This window comes from Balaenoptera physalus (genome assembly GCF_965194825.1).
Source record: "Balaenoptera physalus genome assembly, chromosome: 14".
Taxonomy (NCBI): domain Eukaryota; kingdom Metazoa; phylum Chordata; class Mammalia; order Artiodactyla; family Balaenopteridae; genus Balaenoptera; species Balaenoptera physalus.
The window spans coordinates 41,648,040-41,666,194 of NC_138893.1; the positions used below are offsets into that span (position 1 = coordinate 41,648,040).

The 18,155-nt window shown below is 32.4% G+C and overlaps 1 protein-coding gene across 9 annotated transcripts in view; it reads right to left on the reverse strand.

Moving 5' to 3' along the window:
• Positions 1 to 18,155, reverse strand: part of SHOC2 (SHOC2 leucine rich repeat scaffold protein) — a 102,242-nt gene that overhangs the window by 23,345 nt on the left and 60,742 nt on the right. For 8 of the 9 annotated variants that reach the window (XM_082424897.1, XM_082424898.1, XM_082424901.1 and 5 more), the window contains one exon: positions 6,162 to 6,299. The exons of the other annotated variant lie outside the window; for it this stretch is intronic. In XM_082424897.1, the coding sequence (XP_082281023.1) occupies positions 6,162 to 6,299 (138 nt within the window). The remainder of the gene's footprint in view (positions 1 to 6,161; positions 6,300 to 18,155) is intronic. 9 annotated transcript variants of the gene reach the window in all.

An 18,155-nucleotide genomic window follows, 5' to 3' on the forward strand; every position in this document is an offset into this window, starting at 1 on the left:
CGAGCTTCTGTGTATAAATGTAGGCTGATCACTGCCAATCACTGGCACTCAGTTTTCTAAGTGCTTAATTTTGACTGTAAGTTGCTCTGTGTTCTGCTCTGACAGCTTGCTTTCTTATGCTGTCAGATTTTTAAAATATGGAAACATCAAATGGCTATGAGTTAAAATTAGATGCTTTCAATTTCAGCAAATATAATCAGCATTTTTAGGTTAATTTAGTGTAACTTTTGAGTAAGACTCTACCTCAAATAGTCTTTATCTTATTTTAACAAAGTAGCAAAAAATCAGTAGAAAAGGCACACAAGTTCTAATGATGAAATAATGTCAAAGGTACAATTTTTTCCAGAAACATTAAACTGAGAAACTGAAAATAAACTGAAAAGTTATACAAAAATTCTTAAAAGTCAAAAACTCAAAAGAATGCCACCATTAAAAAAAAAACAACTAGTAAAGTTGTTATATGTAAGCAGCACTGTAATTACCTAAAATTGAATCACTAAAACTCTGCTTGTTGATATAACCATAATTACTGTAACATTTCTTAAGAGACCACTGCAACAAACAGACCTCTGTGAATTGTTCTGTGCTCCAGCCTTGAAGGCAAGGACTTGTTGTTTATTTCTCTCATTCTGAAAAGATATAGAGAATAAAATATTTTTTCCTACTTCAGACCCTCCTCTCCCTGATTTCATAAAACCACCTGAGACCTCAGAAGGCTTCAAGCTATCAGGTTCATAGCTTGAAACAAAACGACTTCTATAATGAATCTTAACATTTTCTTTAGTTTACAGCTGATTCTTGAATTAGAAAATATTTACATGAAGAGAATATACTTTATACTCTTCAACAGGGCAGATTAATGGTTAAATCAGAGAAACTCTAAATATGTTTTTATGCACTCTTTCACTTAATGGCAACCAGCTGCCCCTCTTCCCATTTCCTTCTGCCTCTTCTTCACATCCTGATTTGTCAGTGATCCTGGCACTGCTCAGCCTGGAAGTAAATGGCAGTGCGTGCTGCCAAAGAGTGATAACTACTCTAGGAGTATTTGTGTTAAATAAAGAGCGGGTTTAAAATATCTGGGTCTACTTACAAGAAAAAGAAAAGGCAAAGAATTAAAGTGATTTTTGGAAAAGTGATTGTAAGGCGATAGAAGATGTGATTTTTCAATTGTGAGTTTCCGGCTAGTTCCTTTAGACCAGGGAAAAGAGCAGGGCAACTTCTGTGGGACTAGCATCAACTCTCCAGGATAGGTGTTATTTTTCATTTTAAGTTATACTTTTCAAGAAGTAGACCAGAAAAAAGAAGAAAAGTATCAGGAGAACTATATTCTAAAAGTTTGCCACTGACGGTTTGGGGTGAATTGCTCTTCTCCAATAAATGAGAAGGAGAATCTCAAAGGTCAATTATGACTGCTGAGATTTGTAACAGACCAAGACCCAAATGTTCCGATTTCTCACCAAATCTCAACCTTTTGCTATACAGTCAAAATATGGGGGATGAGAGGGATGGAGAAAGGCAAAAGAATTATTTTAATAAACATGGTATATGATAAATGACTACAATATTATAAAAACTTTCAATAAACAATACTTATTCACTTTTCTATTACTTGGAATGGCAGCTGTATTTGTTTGCTGACAACTATCAAAGCATATAAAAATAAATGAGATATTTAAATTTTTATTACTGTTAATGTTTCAGTTCTCATTGATTTCCAATACATATTTGTAATCTGACCATGTAGAATGTGCTAGAAGTGAGGCACTTGTGTTATTCTGAGATAACATGTCAACTAGTAGAGATTAATAATGAAGTCAAACGTTTTCATATTAATAAACACACTTGAAATACAGAAGAATTACTTCTGATAGAAGAGAGAAAAGAAATGTAAAATTAAGAAAGCCAGGAGAACGAAGGATACATGGAGAAGTTACCCTTTGTCAGAGGAAGTGAATCCATAGGACCCTAGTCTTACTAACTGGATGATTTTACCATCCTCCACTACCTATGCTATCTCTGTTTGCCAAGACTATTCATTTTAGTACTTTAATTGCATCCCTCTTTGATTGTTATTTAACAAGACAGGGAAACAGACACATGCATAAAATATTAAACAACAAAATACTGTTAGATTATTTGAGAGTAAAAACAGGGCTGATTGATGACCATGCCCTTTATAGAACTCTATATATCCATATGATCAGTTGAAAGAGTAGAGGAAATTATGTGTATATTCAGGAGAAAAGAGTTCTAAGCAGAGAAACTGAGAAGTACAAAGACCCTGAGGCTAGAACTTGGCTGATATGCTCAAGGAACAATAAAGTATATGCATCTATAATATCCTAAGAAATATACAATAATTATCCCTCAATGAGAGTGATAAGGACATAATTTTATAACATTTCAAGCATCTTTAATTTCAGTTCCCCTGTCTGATTTGCTAGAGTAAACAACCTTTACTTTTCTAAGACTGAGCAAGCCTTTAATTTTATAAAAGAAGTTCCTTTTCTAAAGTGCTTTCATGTTTCATTCCACCGAAAAGTGATCATGTTAAAATGCATTATTCTTTCTTTTCTCCTCTACTATTAAAATTAGTTGGTTGTTCAAAATAAGCAAATTTAGACATATTTCAATGTAAGAACATACAACACAAAGTAAATATGTCAATATGTAATTTAAGAAAACTATACTGAAATAAAGATTAAACCTATATGTTGAACTGGCTCAGAGTATCCCAGGGAAATGGGCCCTGGATATAATACAGTTCTTGAACTTTAGAAATAAAGAACACTTTGGGTGGCCAGGCACAAAGATTAAGTCACTTATAATGGAAAAAAAAATTAGACTGGCCTCATACTTTTTTTATATTCAATTCCAGAAGACAACAGAGCTACCTCCTAGTTCTCCTAAAATGCTCAAGGAAAAGTAGTTGAACCCAGTGATTTTTATATCCATCAAACTGTTCTTTAAGTATAAAGGTTACAAACATACAAGAACTAGGGAACTAGTGTTCATGAACCATTTCTGAGAAAACTACTACAAGACTGACTTCAGCCAACCAAGAAATGACTTGGGCAATTATGGCAACAGCATTGTTGATGAACATTATGACTAAAACAAAAATACAGACTGGCATAACAAGACATACCATAAATGTTGCATGTCCTAACAATAAAGCTAATAAAAATTGGGAGGAAAAGAGACCAAAAAGGGCAAGTAGTAGAATAAATTCACTGATTGCCTCATCTACATTACTCTACTCAACAAAAATAGAATACACATTCAATTGTACATGGAGTACTTATCAAGATAGACCATACACTGAGCCATAAAATAAGTCTCAATACATTTAAATGATTCAAGTCACACAAAGTATGTCCTTGACCACAATGGAATTAAATTAGAAATCAATAACAGAAAAACCCTTGGAAAACTGTCAGATGTTGGGAACTAAGTAACATACTTTTAAATAACACACAGTGGGGGCTTCCCTGGTGGCGCAGTGGTTGAGAATCTGCCTACCAATGCAGGGGACACGGGTTCAAGCCCTGGTCTGGGAAGATCCCACATGCCGCGGAGCAACTAAGCCCGTGAGCCACAACTACTGAGCCTGCGCGACTGGAGCCTGTGCTCCGCAACAAGAGAGGCCGCGATAGTGAGAGGCCCGCGCACCACGATGAAGAGTGGCCCCCGCTTGCCACAACTAGAGAAAGCCCTCGCACAGAAACGAAGACCCAACACAGCCAAAAAATAAATAAATAATAAAAGCTTTAAAAAAAAAATAAATAACACACAGATCACAGAAAACAAAAGGGTAAATTAGAAAGTATTTTGAACAAAATAAAAAAGAAAACACAAGATGTCAGAATTTGTGGGATGTTGTTAAAGCAGTATGTGAGGCAAAATTTATAGCACTAAATGCCTATATGAGAAGAAAGGTCTCAAATTAATAATCTCAATCTTCCGCCATAAGAAACTAGAAAAAGAACAAATAAAACTCAAAGTAAGCAGATGAAAGGGAAGAAGAAAGGTCAAAGTGGAAATCAATGAAACAAAAACCAAGGAAAGAATAGAGAAAAATCAATACTTTGAGACAATCAATAAAACTGATAAAATTGATAAACCTCTAACCAGACTGATCAGGGGAAAAAAAAAGAGAGAAGATATAAATTACCAATATCAGGAATGAGAGAAATGGCATTACCACAGATTCTATAGATATTGAAATAATAAGGGAATATTATGAACAATTTTATGCTCATTAAATGTGACAACTTAAACGAAATGGACACATTCTCTGAAAGACACAAATGACCAAGTTTTCTCAAGAAGAAGAAAGTGATAACCTAAATGTCCCTATGTCTATCAAAGAAATTGAAATTGTTTTCAAAAACATTCCAACAAAGAAAAATCCTGACCCAGGTGGCTTTACCAATTAATTTTATCAAATATTAAAGGAAGAAATATGTCAATTTTATACAAACTGTTGCAAAAATTGAAGAGAAGGGAGTACTTCCCAACTTATTATATACGGCCAGGATTACCCTGAAACTGAAACTAGACAAAGACAGGTTTTATAACATTATGTATGAATATATTGTTTATTAAAAATAATTAAGTAAATCTAATTTTTAAAACTTCTACCAGAATGTATGTTTTTTCATTGTTTCTTCTTGGTAAGCAATTTCAATCTTATTATCTGGGTTTTTGCCAAGTTCAGGGAAATATTATTAAATTATATTTTATAGCTTCTTCATTGTCTTACTCTATTCTCTTTCTAGAACTTCTAGTCCTGTCTCCCATGACTTTTTTTTTCATTTATTTTGTATTTATTTGGTATTTTTCTGTCTGTTCTAGACTCTAGGGGACAAGAATCAGAAAGATATAGGTTCTAATGGCTAGCTATTATATCCTGAAGAAGTCTCAGATTACTCTTCTGTGAACAGGTGTCATGTAACCAAAGACAGTCTATTGTAACTTATTAAAAAATTCCATAACAACTGCTTCTGTTTCAAGTAGTGGTAGACTAGATAATTCAAGCAACCCTCCCATTGAAGAAAACTAAAAACACTTCTAAAACAAAAATCAGAAAGCTAACAAGATAATGACTAGTAACCAGGCTGGAAACCAGGTGGGAACCCAGAAACAAGCAAAACACTGGAGAAGATTTTGTCCTGAGAGTGCTTTCCTAACTAGAAGATGCAGCTGAAAGGCTAAGGCATGTTTCTGCCAAGAGTCAAAATCTAGAGCCTGCCAAGGGTGGGGAGTCTAGTAATCAATATCAACTGGGACCCTACAGGGCTGCACCCTAGTACAAGGGGTAAACCGGAATTAAAACAACCCTCCAATTAGTCTGCAGCTTGCCTCTGAATAATTTGGGGGGGACCAGAAAAATCACAAACCTTAGAACACAGATGGAATAAAGTGGTCACCTTAGGTACCTGAGAGAAGCAAACAAAAATCCTTCTGGAGAAAGATAACATTATCATAGGCCTCAAATGATTTAGTAAGAGAACCTTGTAAATATTCATTACCAAAATTATATAAACTTAGTACAGAGTAATTTTTTTTAATGTAAAAATTCCCTCTACTGTTTGTATAAATTTGGGGTCATTTAGAAAAAGAAACAAGAATATATAAATATGGAACACATCAGGGTAAGTGCAATCCAACTTTCTGTTCTTTGGCTATGCACTTTCAAAACACATTCTGCACTCTGAGACATCTTTTAGTCCCTCAATAATAAGATGAACAAACTTTAAAATACATTGGCCATGTTTTAAAAACTAAACAGCAATGATTTTATTTTTCAGTGTGGTCTATTTTAGCAAAGAAGGGACCACACCCTATACAAGAGCATGCAACATTCTGAAATAAGCAAAAACAGAAAATGCACCCATTCTGCAATTTAAGCAGAGTTATAGAACATATACATATTACTCAATATTCTATCTTCTTTACAATTTAATTGAGATCATTTCCTAAAATTTAGTTATTTTCTTTGCTTGGAAATGGAAATAAAAAATGATTTTAAAATACTGTCTTTTAGAAGTTTTACCACTTTGACAATGTTGAATTTTAATTTTTTATTATCAAAATGGATTTTAATGTCCAAGTAGCTATAAATGATGAACAGTATCTTCTTTCTCCTCTCATACCTATAGTATCTGGGAGGTCTAGCAATTCATTGTGCTGCAAGTCAAGGTTGGTTATCTGTGTGCAGTTTCCAATCTCCTTTGGAAGGTGTTCAAGTTGATTGTGAGCTACATCCAGCGTAATGAGGTTACATAATTCACCTGTAAATTGACCAACATAAAAATTTAATAAGAATTTTTAAAGAATATATTAAATAATGAAAGAAAAAACATTTTCTATATCATAACTATACTTTTTCTGAAAAAGTAAAAGTCAAACACAAAATCTGAAGCTGTTATTTGAACATGACATTTTACAAATATTGAATTATTTAGCTAATATAAGGTTATATGTCAATTATACCTAAAGAAAAAAGGAAAATGACATCTGATAATGTTAAAATGTGGTTGTAAATCATTACCAACCAATATTATATATTTTTTTAACTTAAGTAACCAATTTAACCACATTTACATTTGTATATTACATACTTCAAAAAGAGCTTACTAATTTTTTAAACCAAATTCAACACAATAATATCATATACATTTTGAGTTTAATTTGAGGGTCACCTTTACCTCAAAATATGTATGCTTTCAAATAAGCATATGTTCTGATGTTATATAAATATGTAAATTGAGATTTATAAATCAAAACTGCTTCTCAATTTAATAGTACTCCAAAAGGATAGAAAATAAGGTATTTTTCTCCTCGTTCTGGTTGAAAGGACTGTATTTGGCAATTCAGATTATTCTTAGTGTTTTTCTGTCTTCATAAACTTATTTATAAAAGTTATATTGGCTCTCTCATGATTTCCCTTTTTTTTTTTGGCAGAGGTTGGAAATACTGAAAAAGTAAGATAACAAATGAAGTGCATAAAACTGAAAAATGGGTGTAGGGCATATTATTAAGCCACATATTACAAACATAAGCAACAAAAGAGAAAGTAAATTGGATTTCATCAAAATTTAAAACTTATGTGTATCAAAGGACACTATCAAGAGAATGAAAAGACAACCCACAGAATAGGAGGAAATATTTACAAATCACATACCTGCTAAGGGATTAATATCCAGAATGTATAAAGAACTCCCATAATTCAACAACAAAAAAACAAACCACCCAATTTAAAAGTGGACAAAGAACTGGAACAGACATTTCTCCAAAGATATGCAAATGGCCAATAAACACATGAAAAGATGCTCAACATCACTAATCATTAAAAAATGCAAATCAATACGATGAGATACCACTTCATACCCATGAAGATGGCTATAATCAAAAACAAACAAAACAAACAAAACAAACAAACAAACAAAACAAATGTTGGCAAGGATGTGGAGAAATTGGAATCCTTGTGCTTTACCTCCAGGAGGCCCACCCCAGGTTCTCAGGGTGAAGATAGAAGTCCCCTCCTATTTTCACCTAGGCATATCATATTCAAAATAATATACAGATAATCAAAGACAAAGAGAAATTTCTGAAAGAAGATAGAGGGGGGGGGGGAAAACCTTACCTATATAGGAATAAGGATAAGAACACATTGGGCTTCTCTTCAGTAACCATGCAAGCAAGAAGAGAACGGAATGAAATATTTCAAGTGTTGAGAGAAAAAAAAAATCACCAACCTAAAAGTCTATATCCAATGAAATTATCCTTCAAAGCAAAGGAGAAATAAAGACTTTCTCAGACAAACAGATATTGAGGGAATTTGCTGCCAGTAGACCTGTCTTGCAAGAAATATTAAAATAAGTTCTTCAGAAAGAAGGAAAATGATATAGGCCAGAAACTTAATCTACATAAAGAAAGGAAGAACTTTAGAGAAGTAATAAATAAAGACAAAATAAAATCTTTTATTTTCTTATTCTTAATTGATATAACAGATAACAATTTGTTCAAAGTATTAACAGAAACAATATAGCAGGTGATTATAGATTAAGGATAAATGAAATGAATGACAGCAGTGTTACATGGGACAGGAGGGAGGAATTGGGAATATTCTGTTATAAGGCACCCACACTACCCCTGAATGGTACAGTGTTATTTGAAGGTGGACTTATGTTAATTGTAAATCCATACTGCAAACTCCAGGGCAATCACACACATACATACATACATACAAACAAACAAAAAAAATTAAAACAAGTATAAATGATATGTTAAGGAGAGAAAATGAAATAATACAAAATGCTCAATTAAACTGAGATAATGCAGAAAAATGGTGAAAGACAAAAAAAAAAAGAACAAGTTCAACTAATAGAAAACAGTTCCAAATACAGTTGATATTACAAAGCAACTATACTCCAATAAAAATTAATTTTAAAAATCCAACTAAATCAATAAATACTTTAAATGTGAATGTGAATGCACAAAATAAAAGACAAGAGACTAATAGAGTGGATTAAAAAACGAGACCCAACTAAATAGTATTGTCTTCGAAAAACCTACTTTACAGACACAGGTGGATTAAAAATAAAGGGATGGAGAAAGAAATACAATGCTAATGTTAATCAAACGAAAGCTGAAGTAGCTACATAGATTTCAGACAAAGTCAACTTCAAAGCAAGGAAAATTATCAGAGATATAGAAAGCATTACATAATGATAAACAGAACAATTCTCCAAGACATAATAATCCTTAAAGTGTAAGCAGCTGCTCATCTCCTCCATATCTAGTATAGTGCTTAGTACATAGAACAATGTTCAACTGAAAGAATAAATGATGATAACTGGGGAAAATAAAACTTGCATTCTAATACTCTTCAGGCCAGAAGTAATAAATGTTTTTTGTATTCGCCGCAACTTTTCTAATAATACTTGAAGATGTTTTCAGTTCCCATGAAAGTAACTCCCACTACTTTAAAGGAATATGCACAAATTCAAAAGTGTATAGAGTCCCAGCAAGTAAATAAAGCAAGTTGGGAGGAGACCGTGGCTAACTTCAGCCTATTCAGAACAGATATGATTCAACTCAGGTCAATTACTGCTACACTACAGGACTTCTCAACCTCAATACTGAAATATTTTGGACCAGATAATTCTTTGCTGTAGGAGGCTGTCCTGTGCATAAGCAGCATCCCTGGCCTTTACCCATAAGATGCTAATAGCACCTCCCCACCAAGTCATGACAATCAAAACTATCTCTAGACATTGACAAATGTCCTTTTTTGTAACACTGCCAAAACTGCCCCTGGTTGAGAATCACTGCAATGTTGGGACGAGAAAGCTCAATATTGTCCAATTCTCATGCTTGTCAAAAGAAGCTGGAAATTCATATTTTCATATAAAATCTTCTAATGTTCAAATACTAACAACTAATTTTTAGGTTGAAACAGAACAAAACACTGTGTTATCGAACATATCTGTGGGCTTTTTTCAGGGTTCAGGATGCCAGTTTGGCACCGCTGAACACAGAAGCAGATGAATTACCAATATCTTAGGACAGGACCTTACATATGACTATCTAATATTAAACTAAAAATTAAGTGTTTTTAAAAAGCAGAAAATATCTAGACTCAAATTAAGTTAAATCCTAAATCCTTTTTGATTTATATAAGTCACCATATAATAACTGAATTATTTTGAGTATATATTCTCTCCAGAAAATTATCCTCCAGCAATACAACACTCTGCAAAGTCAGGAAATCATGTTAACACTGATACATTAAGAAGAGTGTCATCTAATAACACTAATACTTCTTTCTCACAATCTAGTAATTACGAAAAGTTATGAAAATGCTTAAAACTCAGGAAATGTGATTTAATTTTTTAACAGCATCAGCACACAAAAGGAACATGATTTTTAAATTTTATTTTAGTCCATGAAATACAATAAACTCACAAGTAAATTATACATATTATTGAGTTAAATTTGAAACTTATTTTAGATTTTCCCCAAAATCCACATATACATTTTAAAGGACCCATGCAAAACATTTTCTCTTAGGAACTTTGAATTTTCTTCAGTCCAATGAAAAAGATCTTAAAAACTTCAGGGAAGTTTATAATTAATAAAAGATAGTTTCCAGGAAAATCTAAAATATTTTCGAAACTAATCCAAAATGTCCTATTAAAGGCAACTGACAAAACATTTTTAATGTGGGGAGAAAAAAAAGGAGTTTAAGATCTCTCTTATTTAGAACAAACACTCGTAACTGCCCAAGCTTTTCTTGTTCATATTCAAATAATCAGAAACATTTGAAAATTCTGAATATATTATAAATTCTGCACTAGACAATACTGTGCCAGGATAAGAGCTTGTGTTACAAATCACAAAAGACAGAATATTAAATATTAAGGAGTTCATAAACTACTTTCACACTATTTACTATTTCTATACTCTGTCCAGTTAGTTAGTACTTTAAACATTTATTTTACTATATGATCCAAATATTATTAACAAAATATAAGTTCATCTCAGATGGTTCTAAAGGACAATAATCAAGGTCTTAACAATGACTTGTCTCTGGCTGGGTTTAAGAGTGGTTTTTATTTTCTACTTTATATATTTGTATTTTGTGATTTTTCCTTGTTTTTGTACATTTTTTAATCCAAAGAGAAAAAAATAGGGAGATTCAAGAGGTAAATACTAGCAGTCTCTCCTACACTGTATATGGAAGAGCATTTTTTGACCCATAAATAGAAGTTTCCTGTCTGTGGAGCAGATGTATCTTTTAGTGAAAATGAACACATCATGTTATCATATTGATGACACGAGCCATTAATACGATGCATCTTATGACTCATATTCCATACTTGGTAAGCAATCTTTTAAGTTTGACTTCCTACATAGATTTGCCTACAGAGAGAACACAGACTTCATTCATTGATCCATTCTACAAATACTTATTAAGCACCTACCATGTACTAGGCACTATTCTAGGGACTGAAGATACAATAGGGAAAAAAGAGATAAAATTCCTGCCTTCATGGAACTTATATTTTAATATGGAAAAAACAAACAAATAATATATAACCAAGGTGAGGACATATAAAAGCTATAAAGGAAAATAAAGCAGGATAAAAGAATGTGATGGGGGGAAGGGGAGATTAGAGGTATTAATAGTAAGTAGAAGGGGAAAGTAACCCCAATGGAGTAGCATTTGAGTGTACACCTGAATAATGGGAGAAGAAAGAAACAATGGAAATATCTGGGGGAAGCTGAGTGAACAGCAAACACAAAGACTCTGAGGCAAGAGAGTAGTTCAAAACACAACAGAAAGCCAATGTGGCTGGAATAATGAGTAAGGAAGAAAGTGATAGGAGATGAAGTAGCTCGGAGTCAGGGTCTTGTGGGCTAAGGTAAGGACTTCAGCTTTGACTAAGGAGGTAGTGGTGAGGGTAGTAAGAGTAGTTTTTTTTTGTTTGTTTTTAGAGCAGTTTCAGGTTTACAGAAAAACTGCACATAAAGTACAGAGTTCCCACATACCCCACCTCCCCCCAGTTTCCACTATTATTAACATCCTGCATTAGGTGGTGCATTTGTTACAGTTGATGAACCAACATTTATACATTATTAATTAGAAGTCCATGTTTTACAGCGCCACCCACTCTTTGTGTTGTCCAGTTCTATAGGTTTTGATAAGTGCATAATATCATGTATCCATCATCACAGTATCATACAGAAGTTTCACTGCTCTAAAAATCCCCTGTGCTTCACTACTCATTGATCCATCTCTCTCCTGGGGCCCTTGGCAACCATCGAGCTTTTACTTTTGCCTTTTCCAGAATGTTGTATAGTTGGAATCATATAATATGTAGCTTTTCCAGATTGACTTCTTTCATTTAGCAATATGCATTTAAGGTCCCTCCATGTCTTTTTGTAGCTTGATAGTTCATTTCTTTTTTACCACTGAACAAATATTCCATTGTATGGGTGTACTAGTTTACTATTCACTCATTTACTGAAGGACATCTTGGTTACTTCCAATTTTTAACAATTATGAATAGAACAGCTAAAAACATTTTGTGCACAGTTTTTTGCATAGACATAAGTTTTCAACTCATTTGAGTAAATAGGAGCATGATTGATAGATTGTATGGTGAGACTATGTTTAGCTTTGTAAGAAACTGCCACTGTCTTCCAAAGTGTCTGTACCACTTTGCATTCCCACAGTAATGAATGAGAGTTTGCACCAGCATTTGGTATTGTCCAACCAAAAACAATAGAATGAATAAATAAAATCATGGTATATTCACACTATGAAATATTATGCAGTAATGAGAAGGAATATTCTCTAACTACATACACCAATATGATGAATAATGTGAAGTGGAAGGAGTCAAACACAAAAGCATACATATACAATAATTTCACTTATAAAAAACAAGAAGAACTAGTGTATGTTGGTGGAAGTCAAGATACTGCGTTACCCTTGATGGGAATAGTGATTGAAAGAAGAGTTTCTTGGGTGGTCTTAATGCTCTGTTTTTTAAATTTGATAAAAATAATACTGGATTGGAACCCACAGAATAAGTTAGTCCAGACTGACATAACTGAGTAAATAAATAAATGGGAGAGAAAGGACAGCTCCTCCTTATAGAAGGATTTCAATTAATAAATGCAAAAGGAACAAGGGAAATTTTTAAAAATCATCATTAGAATATAGTAATAATTGTTTTGGGGAAGATTCACCAAGGAACCCTCAGTACTTGTTTTGCAACTTTTCCTTAACTCTAAAATTTGTTCAAAATGGAAAGCTTAAAAAAGATAAAGTTTAAAGTAAAAACAATGGCAATATATTATTACGGGATTTATAATATATGAATAACGTAATATATATGACTAATGTATATTGTCATATATTGTATGACAATAATGGCACAAAGAACAGGAGAAAAAGAAGTGTTCTGTTGTAAGGTTCTTAGGATATATGTAAAGTGGTATAATATTATATAAACGTAGACTGTATTAAGTTATGATATATACTGTAAATATTAGAGTAGACACTTAAAAAAGGTGTCAGAGATGTATAACTAATATGCAGCAGTTGAGATGAGTGGAATCTATAAAAAAATAATCCAAAAGAAGGCATGAAATGAGGGGTAAAAGGAAACAAATGGCACAAATAGAAAATAGCCAGCCAGCTGATAAATTTAAACCAATCATATTGATAACTATATTAAATGTAAATGGTCTAAACCCTTCAATTGAGGCAAAAACTGTCAGGATAAAACAAAAGACCTAACCATATGATGTCTACAAGAAACAATTTTCAATACATATAAAGACACAAAAAGTAAAAAGATGGAAAAAGATATGGCTATATCAATATCAAATAAAATCAGAATTTAGAAAAAGAGATACTACCAGAAATATTACCATAAAGACAGATGCTTCATGATATAAACTGCCTCATCAGAAAAAAAAAATCCTAAGTATATATACAACTAATAACAAACTTTCAAAATATAAGAAGCAAAAAATAATAGCACTAATGGGAGAAAGACAAATCTACTACTATAGTTGGGTATTTCAACACTCATTTCTTCCTAACTGAAGAAAAAAGTAGACAGAAAATCGATAAGGGTATACAAGAAATTAATAACATCATCAACCAATTTGACCTTGCTCCAAAAATAACAGCAAAATGTACCTTCTTTTCAACTGCATATAGAACATTTACCAAGACAAACTATATTTTATAAATCAGTAACAAAAAATAGGGAATTCCCTGGCAGTCCCAGTGGTTAGGACTCCACACTTTCATTGCTGAGGGTGCAGGTTCAATCCCTGGTCAGGGAACTAGGATCCCACAAGCCGCATGGTGTAGCCGAAAAGTAAAAAAAAAGGAAAAAGCAAATATGAAAGCATCTCTGAAATACTTGGAAATTGAACAATGTACTGTTAAATAATCCATGGATTAGAAAATAACAAGAGATATTTGGAAAATACTTTGAACTAAATAATAATGAAAATACAACATATCAAAATTTATGTGCTACTGCTAATATAATACTTGGAGGGAGGTTTATAGCTATCAGTGTCCTTACATAATGCAAAGAAGAAAGATACAAAATCAATCTAACAACTTAAGACAGAAGACAAAGGACATATTAAACCTAAAGTAATAAGGAACTAGATAGTTAAGAGCAGAAAACAAAAAAAAAGGAAGATAATTTAAAAAATAATAAAACCAAAAGCAGTTTTTTTGATAAAGACCAATAAAGCCAATATCAGGAATGAATGAAAGAGGAATGTGATAATATATATATTACAAACTTTAGAAGAAGAATAAAGAACCATTATGAACTTTATGCCAAAAAATTCAACAGATCAAATAAAATAGACAAATGCTTTGACAGATTCAAACAATCAAAGTTCAACCAAGAAGAAACAGAAAACCCAAATAACTTCCTATTAATTAAATTAGTCATTTAAAACCTTCCTATCAAGAAAACCCCAGTCCCAGATTACAAGACTGATAAATTCTTCTAAACATTTGAAGATACAATATTAATTCTTCACAAACTCTTCCAGAACATAAAACAGGAACACTTTCCAACTCATTCCACAATATGAAGCCAGCATTGCCCTGATAGCAAACCATTACAAAAAAAGAGAGAAGAAAAAAAAGAAATTACAGATCAATATCCATGATGAATATAAATGCAAAAAATCTTTAAATTTTAGTAAATTAAGCCTAGCAACATACAAAAAGGCCCTATTAAAATGTATCTATTAACAGGCACTCAAATACAGGTAAATAAATAATTTAGGTTTATTTCATAAGTTGTGGCCTTCCCTATATTATCATTTGACTCACATCAAGGACGTTTACATTTTTAAAATAACTCTTGTTCCTGAACTTATAGGGTTACTTTTCAAACGTTCAGAGCTTAGCTCTATAAAAATCACATCAAATCTTACTAAAATACATTTGTAAAACTACATAATTAACAAGGGCTGGAAATACTTATTACACAAGCTTGAATAGATCTAGGGACTTAGGTCAGAATATACACTATTATATTTGCATAAATTTGTCTTAAAGCCTTAATTCTCCCTTTCATCGCAAAGAAAACTTTAGTAGTTCTTCTGAGCAAGTGCTTCTGTAACTAAGCAACATGGACAACAGTGTCTACATTCTTTGAATGGATAGCATGCTATCATTAGAGTACAATGATTGCCCTCCTCCCTACACCTTAGCAGTGTGGGAAGTCAAATGTATTCTCCGGTTCTATCAGATCCTTCTAAGATGGTTGAAGTGCTGTTTTTTTCTCTGTTCTCTTACCTCCTCCTTTAGCAATAAGAGTAACTTTTCCAGGTTTCTGCTGTTTAGTGAAACACCTGACAATTTGATAACAATCAACTAAGTTAACAGTTCATTTCTAGGTCTCTAAGGTTTCTTACTGATTTCCAGTGAAAAGAAGTTATTTATTAACAACTATGAACTCCCTTTCCTGATTTCTTTTTCCTGCCAAACTAAGTTACTCATTAGCACTTGTACAGAACACTCAAATGAGATCATTAAATAATGTTACCTGGACCATGAAAGCAACTGCAGCACCTCTGGCAGTCCTAGGAGAACTTCAAGAATTTTAGGAACTAAGCGTTACAATTTGGGTTAATATTAAAAATTGGGTAATAGTATTTGGCTTCACTAAATTCACTTCAAGCCACATTTACTGAAAACCCACCATTTATTACCTGCAAAAATTCATAGAAAATTACATAATAGGGAATTAAATAAGATCTCTAAGGTCCTTCAACTTTAAAAAAAAATTGCTGATTCTGTTCTTAGTATTTTTATGTATATTGATTATACATACATACTCATTATATATTATATATTACTTGCCATAAAATATAACTGCAGTACTATAGTATATACAGTAGAAAATTGATTGTTTTCAATAAATGTTAATGAGTCATATGGGTTAAAAAAATTGCTGTTTCTAATTTCTCATATATCTGAATGCTGTTTTTTTTTAATGAGTAAAAATGATCTGGGTTCTCAAAAAGCATACATAACATAGCAGATCATTCTCCTAAGACAAATTTACACAAAATTGTATACAATATAAATGATGTAGCATTTTATTGAACATACACTATAGGACAAATAGATTTTTTTAAGATTCCCTCTAACTTAGCTGTTTTTATAAAGAATAATAAATAGGAGGAAACTTTAAAGAGAAGCAGTCTTAAACTAGCTTTTAATTCAATGAAGGAAAAGTTGTAGGAATATTAGTAAGAGACAAAGATGGAGTTTATTTCTGGTTTCAAAGAGTAATCATTTTCTTTCTAGAAGAATAAAATCATTTAAAACTTCACTGTTCAGAGTTTTCTGAAGTAAAGTGATTAATTATTCAAACTGACAACCCGATGACCCTCACTCTAATCTATTCAGGCCCACCCAAAAAAATTTACAAAAGCACATCTCTAACATGAAACTCAACGGAACCGGGCCAGTTGTGGGGGGGGGGGGGGGGGGGGGGAGTGCAGGGAAGGATGGGGTAAGTGAGTGGTTATTTACTGTTTTCCCTCTGAAAACATGATTTCTTGAGTGCCTTGGTGTTCAGTGAAGAGTCTCTTTCAAGATTAAAAATGGTGAAAGGAGGTATGGGCAGGAAGAATGAAACACTAATCTAAAAAAGCAATGACTAAGGTTTCCATCTGTCTATTTAACACAAAAAGATAGGACATTTACTTTATTTGTCCATGACTTATCGTACAAAAGGAAAAAAGTAAATCAATATTACCAAGTGAAGAGTTTTCTTGGCTGCTCTCTAATATATTATGTCTGGCGCTTTGTATTTCTTTCAGTATCCTTTTACTGCTTTCTGCCAGTATTCACCCACGTGAATATGCATCATTAGTATCAAATCACATGGCATTAATAAAGATGCTATTAATGCTTAAACAGGTATTCAGATTTTAATATAATTTCCCTATAAAGGCAACAGCACAACTGCTAAATTCCAAATATGTTACTTAAACTAAATACTAGGCTATGTTTCACAAACTTCTAATTTCTCACATTCCTCAAATATACTGCTGAACACAAACTGGATGGCATGATTGAAAGTGGTATACTCATAAAAACAATAGAGAAGAATAAGCACTTAATATGCATAATATAAATCTAATATATTTATCTATAATAATGTGGATCTAATACATATAAATGAAAGTTTAACATGATAATTAGCATATATTTTGAATTGTAAATTCTCTTGTTATGAGTTTCAGCAGTAAGTCAAATTGCATTAAAGATGTATAACTTTTAAAAATGTCAAATTCCATTTTATTTGATCTTGGTGCATGAGTCTTATTTTGTAAGCATTCTCAAAGGAGCTCACGATTTGGGGGGTTTTTTTGTAATTAAAAAAGCAGTAAAGCAAGATCTGCATCACAGAAAATAACTATTTCTGTCTTTATAACAAAAGATAGCTTTCAAGAATTAAAAACAAATCAATAATAATCAGGAAACTATAAATAAAAAACAATGAGATACCACTTCACACTCATGGAATGGCTGTAATAAAAAAAGACAGATAATCACAAGAATGTTGATGATATAGAGGAATTGGAACCCTCATACACTGCTAATGGGAATGTAAAATGGTGTAGCCACTTAAGAAAATAGTCCAGTAGTTCCTCAAAAGATTAAACATAGAGTTACCATATGACTCAGTAAATCTACTTCTAGGTATACACTGAAGAGAAATGAAAACAAATGTCTACACAGAAACTTGTACACAAATGTTCATAGCAATTTTATTCATAATAGCCAGAAAGTGAAAACAACCCAAATGTTCAACAACTGATGAGTGGATAAATAAAATGTGGTATAATCATACAGTGGAATATCATTCAGCAATAAAAAGGAATGATGTACTGATAGATGCTATGACCTGGATGAATTTTGAAAATATTATGCTAAGTGAAAAAAGCTAGCCACCAAAGACTATATATTTTATGATTCCATTTATATGAAATGTCCAGAATAGGTAAATTTACAGAAAAAGAAAGTAGATTAGTGTTTGCCTAGGGCTAAGGAGTTGGGAGAAAAC